The sequence below is a fragment of the Callorhinchus milii genome, unplaced genomic scaffold (assembly GCF_018977255.1).
Source record: "Callorhinchus milii isolate IMCB2004 unplaced genomic scaffold, IMCB_Cmil_1.0 Scaffold10, whole genome shotgun sequence".
In the NCBI taxonomy this organism is placed as follows: Eukaryota; Metazoa; Chordata; class Chondrichthyes; order Chimaeriformes; family Callorhinchidae; genus Callorhinchus; species Callorhinchus milii.
In genome coordinates this window covers 15,463,826-15,474,406 of record NW_024704751.1, presented here as the reverse complement: position 1 = coordinate 15,474,406, position 10,581 = coordinate 15,463,826, and the positions used below count along the sequence as shown (strand labels likewise).

The 10,581-nt window shown below is 49.9% G+C and overlaps 1 protein-coding gene across 1 annotated transcript; it reads left to right on the top strand.

Moving 5' to 3' along the window:
* Positions 1 to 321: 321 nt before the first annotated feature.
* Positions 322 to 5,362, top strand: LOC103179616 (taste receptor type 1 member 1-like). Its single transcript, XM_042338598.1, has 6 exons — positions 322 to 488; positions 871 to 1,138; positions 1,713 to 2,492; positions 2,904 to 3,005; positions 3,591 to 3,722; positions 4,436 to 5,362. Exons 1-6 carry the CDS (start codon positions 322 to 324, stop codon positions 5,360 to 5,362), a joined length of 2,376 nt encoding a protein of 791 aa, XP_042194532.1.
* The last annotated feature ends 5,219 nt before the right edge of the window (positions 5,363 to 10,581 follow it).

The window sequence follows — 10,581 nt, the reverse complement described above, 5'->3', positions numbered from 1 at the left end:
GGGGGAAGCACTCGAACACGCAACTTTCTAACGTGGCAGCGAGATTGCTATCGACTGAGCACCCCACACACCACCACCACCCCACCCCCCCCCGACCTCCCTGGTCCGGTAGATAAGTAATCGCAATGCAAATGTTGTGTTTTTAAGGCAACCCTGTTCTTATGGTTATATTTTCCTGCCACCTTCATGTTTGCATAGGAGGAGAGATGATGGAATCATTCAGTTTGTCCATTCAGTTCTGGACTTTGGCTCACTCGCTCACTCGCTCACTTGCTGGCACAGGCTAGTTCTGACCGAGCGGCAATGCAGTGTGTTGTGTTAATGGCGCTGAGCTTCGCTGCCCAGGGTTGGGCTGTGGGAGAGGGGTGGTCTTCCACTTTGGGGGGCGAGGGCAGGCTGCCTGCGGACTACGTGATTGGGGGCTTGTTTCAGATCCACATGGAGGCACAGTCCGACTGGTCCAAGCCAGAGATTCCCAAGTGCGAGAGGTAAAAAAAAACAACTCAAATAATGATAACTGACGATAACAATAATAATAATAATAATAATCCTTGCATTTGACACAGCGCCTTATCACGTCGTTGAGAGCCGTCTCAAAGCGCTTCAAAGGATGCACTGTAAAGCGGATCAACCGGGTATTTTGTGGATGGAGCGTGGCAGCCGATTGCCCACAGCACCGTCCCACCTAAACAGCCTTGGCTGACGTCGCTGTGGGCAAATCGGCCGCCGTCTTCACTCACAAACGAGCCCTGCCAGGACGTCCTCCCACCCCGAAATGCGCCGAAGCCGTACCGTGTCGAACGCAAGGGTTTTCGATCGGGGATTACGATTGAAACAAGCGCTAAACTGCCCCCCCCTGCGTTCTTTCAGCTTTTCGGCCGACGGATACCAGCATTTTCAAGCCATGAGGTTTGCGATGGCTGAGATCAACAACTCCACCTCGTTGCTGCCGAATGTCAGCCTGGGCTACGAGGTGTTCGATGACTGCCAGATCAACATCGACACCCTGGCCAGTTTTGCCTTCACCAGAGCCCCGCGGTGCTCCCACCATCCCGCTGTGGCCGCCGTGATCGGTCCGTGGCAGTCGCAGTCCGCCATCATCACGGCCACCATCCTGGGTCTGGACCTCATTCCGCAGGTGATTTCTCCGTGTCCGGGGCACCCGACCTCTCGCTCTTGTCTCTCGCAAGAGAAATGCCGCTCTTTGGCCCTGTAAACTCTCGAGGTCTCGGCCCTGACGTTGCCTTTTCTTTCTGGACTTTCAACGTAACAGGTTTAATCTCGCTTTCCATCATTTTTTCAACCCGTCCGCTACCTCTGCTCGACGGGCACTGGGCTGCTCCACATCCCCTGCCCTGCCTAACCCACCATCAGTGGTAGGGCTTTCAGCCTTTCTACCCCCACCCTCTAGAACCCCACCCCACCCCCTCTCTTGTCTCACCTTCAAGACCTTCCTCTTTGACCGTGCCTCTGAACATCTTCCAACCACCATCCCCTGCTTGCCCTCCACCCCTCTTGATGCCAGCTCACATCTCTGGTTTACTGTCCAGTGCTTTGGGATGTCCTCCCGACGTGAAAGGTGCTGCATAAGTGCAGGTTGGAGTTATCTGTTGTCTTCTACACTGCGGCTCCAGAAACTCTGAATGCACTGGCCCATTGCGAGCTCCACTACTAACCTAAGTTCCTAACCAGTTGTTTCCTTGCCTTTACAGATCAGCTATGGAGCCACGGTCGAGTTACTGAGTGACAAGAGGAGCTTCCCGTCGTTTTTCCGAACCATCCCGAGTGAGGAAACCCAGATCGATGCCATTCTCTTATTGATCAGGAGGTTTCAGTGGAATTGGATCTCGGTCATCGGGAGCAGCAATCAGTACGGAGTGAACGGGAAGCTCAAAGTCATTGCGGGCGCCTTAGCCAACGGGATCTGTGTGGCTTTCCAGGGAACGATCCCAGAGCACGGACTGGATTCCGAGCGGGAGATAGCGGAGATCGTCGGCAACATCATGCACAGCAGAGCCAACGCGGTGGTGGTGTTTTCCGAGATCGTGAGCGCTGAGCTTTTCTTCCGCGTGGCAGTCGGCCGCAACGTCACGGGCAAAGTGTGGATCTTGAGCGAGGACGTCTCCCTCCAGAGGCTTCTCTCCGATATTCCCAACATCTGGAAAATCGGCACCTTCCTGGGGATCGGGGTCAAGCGGGGTCAGACGGACGTGGGATACATGCAATTCGTGCAGGAGGCAGTTTATGAGAATTTAAGATACTCTGAGCTGCAGAATGTCTCTCAGGCCAGCGGTGACCTGACCTGCGGACCCATTAATCACAGGAACCTTTCAATCCCTTCAGAAAGCCTCAGGTTGGTGTTGGGCTACCTGGACTGGCGAGTGGCGTTCAATGTCTACACCGCGGTCTATGCTGTAGCTCACGCTCTGCACCAGTTACTTCAATGCAACACCGGAGAATGCAACAGGTCCACCGAGGTCTATCCATGGCAGGTAAGTCTAAGGAGGAACAACCTCAACCATGATCATAATAATAATAATTCACTGCAATGTGTAATGACTGTATTTTGTGGGTGAAACGCGGCAGCCAGTTTGCGCTCAGCAACGTCCCACAAACAGCCATGAGGTGAGTGGCCAATTTTATTTTGGGAGGGGATTGTTGACCAGGGCACAGCGCTGCACTAGAGTCTCAGCTTAGATGCTGTGATTCCAAGTCCTGATGTGGGGTTTGAACCCACAACCTTCTGACTCAGAGGTGAGAAAGCTACCCACTGAGCCAGGCTGACACACCAGCCGGGTAGCATTGCAGCGATTAATCACACAGCATTCAGCATCGATTTGCATGCACCTGGGTCGGACATGATAAGTCTCATTGCCGTTTCCTCTGTCGCCGTTGGGTTTCAGCTGCTGGAGGCTCTGCACGCAGTCCGCTTCTCTCTCCACAACACCTCGGTTTACTTCGACCGGAACGGGAACCCTCCGATGGGGTACGACATCATTCACTGGGCTTGGAATAACCAAAGTGTTCCTTCCGAGTGATCGGCACCTACACGTCCAGCCCACGGGAACTTCACATCGACGAGACGGCGATTCTGTGGCACTCAGAAGGAAACACGGTAAATTACTCTCCTGCTCATCTCATCCCGGAAAGTATTAGGCGCAGGTTGGCAGGAACCAAGGCTTGGGGACCCTATAGTGTGCGTTGGGGTAACTGCTGGAGTTTAACCAGCTAAAACCGCACAGCTTGACATCGATATCACTGTCTGGCAAGCTATCCCACTGCTTACTCATCTAGGACCACTCTATCTGTTTGAGCTTTGGCTTGCAGGGTTAACAGGAGCTGAGTGGGACGATTGATCTGCTCTTCCAAGTCCAGCCGGGCTGGGCTGTACTGTCATCAGCAGTGCCCTGGATACTGTGGACCTGGCTGGCTCAGGAACCGGACTAGAGACTCAGAGCTGGCTAGATTCTCTGTATTCCGTTGCCAAACATATGCCACCTTAGAGCCAGTTCAGCTTGAAGGAGACCCCACTTACTCCTCCTCCAAGGGGCATACTACACTCTAAACCATTTCATTGTCTTTCTAAGCAGATTCCGACGTCAAACTGCTCCAACGAGTGTGAACCGGGACAGTTTAAAGAAATCGTCGGATTTAAAGCGTGTTGCTTCACGTGCAAGGACTGCCCCGCGGGAACTTTCCAAAACCAATCCGGTTTGTACGAAGCAAACTCTGAAAAGATCCTTACATCATAGCAGGGGGAGACGGGGAGTGGGATGGGTGGGGGGTGGGGGGTGGTTGTGACTGCTTTGTCTCTTCCGACTCTCCCCTCCACCCCACCACCCCACCTGCCCAGCGAGGAGGCTTGCGAGTGGCTTATAGGCTACACTGAGCACCGGTGACAGAATCCAGGCAACAGAGGAACCCGAGCACTAACACTAATACTATGTCAACCTGATTCAGTGGTAGCTCTCTTACCTCTGACTCAGAAGGTTGTAGGTTCAAGGCCCACGTCGAGATTTGTACTCGCACAGTCTGAGACGATGCTCCAATTTGCGCTGAGGGTGAGTTGCATTGTCGGAGGTGCCATCCTTCAGATGAGACGTTAAACCCAGGTCCCCGTCTGCCTGTTCGGGCGGATGTTAAAGATCCTACAGGGCTGTTCAGAAAAGAGAAGGGAGATTTTCTCTCCCGGTGTCCTGGCCAACAATCCCCACCTCCTCCCCTCCCCAAATAAAATTGGTCGTTCACTCCAGGGCAGTTTGTGGGACATTGCTGTGCGCAATTGTGCTGCCGCGTTTACTTACAAACACAGTGTCAATGCATTTCGCGGTGATGCCTGCGAAACACTTCGAGATGTCCTCTCGACATGATAAGGCGCTGCACCAAATGCAAGGATCATTAATAATAAATCCAGGCGTCTTTTCTCCTTACAGTTTGCACGGCCTGCGAGCCGAGCCAGTGGTCTACGACGAGAAGCGTAGTTTGCCACAACAGAACGCTGCTGTACCTCAGCTGGGGGAGCAACATCTCCATCGCTTTGGGCGCGCTGTCGGGGGCCGGGATCCTGCTGATAGCCGGCATCGCCGCGCTCTTCGTGGCCAACCTGGACACGCCTGTGGTGAGGGCCGCCGGGGGCCGGCTGTGCCTCCTGGTCCTGGCGTCGCTGGCGTGCGTCTATGGCAGCGCCTGCCTCTCCATCGGCAAACCCAATGCTGCCGTCTGCCGAGTCAGGCAGCTGGTATTTGGCGTCAGCTTCACCCTCTGCCTCTCGTGCCTGCTGGTGAGGTCCTTCCAGCTGGTCTGCATCTTCAAACTAGCCACCAGGCTGCCCAGGGCCTACGACTACTGGGTCAAGTACGGGGGTCAGTACGTGTTCATCGCCGCGAGCACAGCCGTCCAGTTTGTCTTCTGCCTGATCTGGCTCCTGTGCGATCCTGGCAAAATGCAGCCCAACTACTCCTTTTCGGAGACGAAAATGCTCCTGGAGTGCGCCAACTCCACGCTTCTCTACGTGCTCCTGTCCAACGTGGGTCTCGTGCTGCTCAGCCTGCTCTGCTTCTCCTTGGCTTACTGGAGCAAAGACCTGCCCAAGAACTACAATGAGGCCAAGGCCATCAGCTTGAGCATGGCCCTGTGCCTCCTGGCCTGGACCCTCTGGCTCCTGGTTCTCTTCTCCACCTCGGCCAGTTTCGCTGTGGTGGGCGAAGCTTCCGCCATCCTCTTGTGCTCGTACGCGATCACGGGTGGCTATTTCCTCCCCAAATGCTACGTCATCCTGTTTAAACCGCAGCACAACACCACAGCCTTCTTTCAAACCTGCATCCAGGCGTATACGAGAAGCAGGTCTGCTCTCGACCCATAGCAGGGCCACGTTACAGCGCTCTGGGATGCTGCCCGGCGTGAAGGGAGGGGGGGGCGGGGTGGGCGCTGTATAAATGCAAGTTGTTGTTGTTGTTGTCGACAGGATTACTTTTTCCTCCCCCACAACTCCCTTCCGACTCAAAAATTGCTCCATTTTCCTGATTTTTTGGGGCCTTCATGCTTCGCAACCTTATTTTCCTGCAGCGTAGTGGTTAGCGCCCCCGCCTCGCAAGCGAGAGGACCCAGGTCGGATGCCCAGGAGGGGCGAAACATTAAAAAAAAATCATTACGCGGTCACTCAGATCCGCCACTGTTTGTGGGACACTGCCGCGGGCAATTGGCTCCCGTGTTTCGCCCGCAAAATATACGGTCAATGCACTTCACAGTGTATTTGGCGAAGTGACTTGAGGCACCGCAGCGATTTTAGTCGATCAGAATTTAATCTCGTCAAACGGCAACAGACACGATCGCTGGTTATAATGGCTCAAGTAAGAGCCACCACTGGGTGGCACTATGAAACCACTTCTGCTCATGTGAGGCGGACGCTATAATAATCCTTGCATTTGATTTGCTATGTAATAGGAATGAGTTCATGGATGCAAGAATTGTGTAGAAATGATCAAATATACTTGAGTAACCCCTCCCCTCCTTGTACACATTATATAATCCACAGTTTTACTTAGACCCAGTTGGAATTTCTCTCCAATGGTCTTGCCAGGAGACCGCTCGTAATTTCTGATTAAAAATAAAACACCCTACGAAGATGAACTGGGGTTATGTCAAAGCTCTTATCAAATGATTGGTGCCTAGTGTTGTTTGCTAGTGGTTTGAAAGCATTATATCAGTGTATTGTATCAACTTCCACCTCTAACTTCCTGCTTAGAAAACATCCTGTCAGTTTGATTTGGTTCCTCACAGGTGAATCATAATAATAATTTTTTAATGGGTTGTTACCATTGAATTATTATTATTATTATTATGTTATTGTGGTTAAATCACTCTTTAGAGGTAGTTTCTGAGTGGTTTTCAGTGATGGGTCAGCCAGACCAATAACACTGCCGTGTTACATGTAAACAGCTGTTACTTTTCTTCGTATCTTTCAACTTCCTAAAATAGCCTGGTTTTGCAGGAGTTTGCTATTTTGTTCACCAGGGATTTTGTCAAGCTATTTCCGAATAGTCTTAGAAAAAGTAGCTGTTGCACCAGTGATTTTCGGCACTATGTTTGTTTAATACCGCCACATGAAAATATAACATTTATTATAAATAATACATCATTTATCATAAATAATAAACCCAGAGGCCACACTTGCCCGGTCAGGTGGACGCTGACGATTCATCTTATGGCTCTTACGGTGTTTGAAGAGAAGAGAGTTTCTCTCTCCCGGTGTCCTGGCCAACAAACCCCCCCCCAAATAAAAAATTGGTCATACATCCCACAGCTGTTTGTGGGACATCGCCGGGCACAAAAATGACTGCCATTTTCACCCACAAAGCAAACAGTCACTCCACTTTACAACATCTTGCGAAGAGGGTAGGGTGGGCACTCTGCAAGAAGTTATATGGCAATGAAGAAAGAGCCAATGAAATAGATGCGGGAAGTATAAAATGATTCTGGGAAGTGAACTGGGGTGAGGGTTGATGTACTGTGAGAAGAGAATAAAGGAATTAATACGCCGGTTTTGTGGTCTGAGATTCATTACAGATCCGCTGGATGGCTGTTTTATATTTGTACTGCCTCATTTTGGCCTCAACAACAAGAAGTTCCTGCTGAACTCCATTTCACCCTGGAGAACCGTCTCAGCCAGAGCACCGGGAGAAACTTCCTTTCTCTTTTCGCCCGGTGTTGGGGCACCTGAATGGGCAGATACCGGGGTCTCATCTGAAGGATGGCACCTCCAACAATGCAGTACCTCCACCCCCGCCCATGGCGCTGCATCAAAGCGTCAGCAACGGTTAGCGGTGGCCAAACTTTACAGTCGGCCCACAAAATAGTTGTTTCAAATTTATTTTTAAGCAGTTTTATTCGGTCTTAAGAAGAAGCTGAAAACGCACAACTGATCGAACTAGACTCATGCGAATGTTCGGGACGGACGGGGGGGTGGGGGGGGGCTGCTTCTGATGGTCCTGGGGGCCACTTCTGGCCCGTGGGCCACAAGTTGGCCACCAGTGGCCTAGAATAGATCAGGAGCTTTTCTCATAATTAACGACTGGGATGGGATTGAAGCTCAGGACGACGTGACGCATTGGTGCCGTAATGGAAAGACGGGAGAGTGGATATCCTGGAAGGATGAGATCTGTCAAGCAATGACCTTGGTAAGTGCAGCATCCTCCACCAGCTTGCCCAGCGGTCTCGCCCTAGCTATCGATTCCCAACTGCGTACGGAAACACTTGCTGAAGGTATTAGAACCATAGAACCATGGAAATTTATGGCACAGAAGAAGGTCACTCGTGTCTGCTCAGGCTCTTGTTCTGGCCTTATTTTTCCAATGCCGTTCAGGATCTTAGAAACCCCTCTAGAGGCTCCCTCTGAGACATCTCTTTTTGAGGTTGTAGAGCCTCTGCTTATCTAATCGTTCCTCACAGCTCATCCCTCTAACACTGGGTATCTTGGCTCTTCAAAAGAGCCAGCACAGACACGATGGACTGGATGGCTGACCTTCGTCTGTGCTGTAAATTTCATTTGGTTCTAAATGGTCTCCATATTCTCCTTCCTCTCTTCCCTGCTCGCTGACACTTATCATCTCTGTCCAGTGCTGTGAACCAAAAAGGCAGAATGAGAGGCACCACACAAGCGCAAGTTGTTTTCGGTCGGAAGACTTTTGAAAAATGTGTTTCTGCAAAGGAAACCTTTTAATTTTTTGGTGGTTCTTGAAGTACCACCAATTGTTCAGTAGGTGACAGCAAACCATCAGTAGATTAAAGTCCCATTGAGGAGCTACACAATGGGAAGAGACATTGGTGAAAGGCAAGTAGATAGAAAACAAGAGAGAACGCTGTGGGTCAAGAGAAGGCAAATCTGATAAAGAAATGATTCCTAGAGGAAAATGTATAATCTCCAGTGCCCTGGCCAACAATCCCCCAATAAAGTTAGTCACTCACTTCACGGCTGTTTGTGGGGATGTAGCTGTGAGGAAACTGGCTGCCGCCTTTCGTCCACAAAATACACAGTCACTTCACTTTACAGTGAATCGTGCGATGCACTTTGAGACGTCATGACGACGTGATAAGGCGCTATATCAAGTGGAAGTATTATTATGATCTAATAACACAGCACACAGCACTCACAAAATGAGGCACACTGTGCGTTTAATGTGCGAAATTCGCAAAATGAGATTAGATGCGTTAATTGCAACTTCTGGTCGTGAAATTGTAATAATTGCGATTCTCCCAAAAAAGGCTGTTTAATTATCGTCTGTTTCCTCCCAAAGTGAAAGACGTCATACAAATGGAAATGTATATTGCATTGTTTCTTTCCTGTGCTTTTGGTGAATTGCCACTAACTGTTATACGGCTATCACAAACCAGGTGGCTATCAAGGATTCCCAATTAGAGGTGTGATCAGTCCACTCAATCCTATTTGTTTACGTCGGCAAATTAGGCTGCCATCTACTGGTTACTTATTCAACGTTCGTTTCCGTATCACGTGGCACTTGAGGAGCACACATCTGCTCAAATTTAAATAATAATAATCCCTGCGTTAATACAATTTCCTTATCATGTCGCCGAGATGCCTCGCGTGATTTCACTGTGAAGTGTAGTGACTGTGTATTTGAAGGAAAACCAGGCAGTCAATTTGCACACGGTAGTGTCCCACACGCGAGTGACCAAGTTTACCTGGGGCGTGGGGCGTGGGGGGGGGATTATTGGCCAGGACACCGCGGGGAGAGAAAGGCCCTTCTCTTTTCGAAAAGCACCACGGGATCTTTAACATCCGCCTGAACAGTCTGACATTGCAGTGCACCGCATTGGAGGGTCAGCCGAGCCCGTGAGTTCAACGGCCTGACTTGGGCTGGGACCCCACGATATTATGACTCGGGGCAGAGAGTGCTACCATCTGTCCTGTGTCCACAGATTTCCATCGAGTTCCATTTCAAAACTCAGGTGAAAATCTCATTTGATTCACAGGGGAAAGCAGCAGATTTAACCAGCGACCAACACTGACATCCCAGCGCAAGCTGACAAGTGATTTGTATGGTGTTCATGCAGTGTACATCCCATCAGATAAATATTGTATCAGTTGGATTCCTGACATGAATACTTTCTGTAGTAGTATAACAGCCGTCGACTGCAGCGCTGCCTGACATATTGTTTATGGATTGCTTGCGAACAGAGAAACCACATGAAATATCCTCGCTACAATAGGGCATTTTATGGCTCCCAAAGATAGACCTTATTTCATTAAAAAAGAGGAAGGATTTGCATCAGTTTGGAGCCTATAAAGCAAGCATGTCTCCATTGTATAACTCGGTGTTCATTTGGATTAGGCAATTGAGTAAAGGCTAAAAAAAGGCAGCTTGTTGAGTTCATTCTTGGTATTTTTTTTGTCATCCTTCCAAAAATATCAGAGGAGCAACATTGCTGAAGGAGCTCTGCAAGAATGTTTGAAGCAGGCTCTCATTTCTCTCTGGCTTCATTCTTCCTTCGCTCCTTATTTGGGGCAGGACGGTCAAAACACCGACAAATTGTGCTTACATATGCTTTTCACATCAGGAGGACGTCCAAAGGCGCTGGTTACATATTCACTGTGCATTTCCGTAACACATGGCCCTTGAGTACCACACATTTGCTAAATAATAGCCTTGGTACTGATTGCTATGGACTAGTATGTGGAGGTGAAGAGTCTATCTGACATTATCTCAGCCAGGACACCACTGGGACTCATTTAGAAAGCAGCTACCTTGGTGCTTGCATTTGATACAGTGCCTTATCACGTCTTGGAGACGTCTGAAATACTGTGATGGGGAGAGGGTGGGGGGGTGTAATAGTAGGATATGAATAAATAAAAGTTCCTTTGTGATCAGGCACGTACCCAACGTATTGTGGTGGTGTGTCACTGGCTCCCTACAGTGTTTGCATGTACTGGTTGGTTTCTATAAGGTAGAGTGGCTGTAGTGGCTCAGTGAGATAGGGCGGAGTTTTGTTTTTGCTTGAGTGACACTGGAGAACTGTTGAATGGGCTTCAAGCCAATAAACTCTGTCCCAATGAGCTGGTTTCTC

Coding starts and splice junctions, on each gene's coding strand:
- LOC103179616 (XM_042338598.1), top strand. CDS start 322: ATGGCGCTGAGCTTCGCTGCCCAGGGTTGGGCTGTGGGAGAGGGGTGG. Junction 2,493..2,903: donor CCGAGGTCTATCCATGGCAG/GTAAGTCTAAGG, acceptor GTTGGGTTTCAG/CTGCTGGAGGCTCTGCACGC. Junction 3,006..3,590: donor GGTACGACATCATTCACTGG/GCTTGGAATAAC, acceptor CTTTCTAAGCAG/ATTCCGACGTCAAACTGCTC.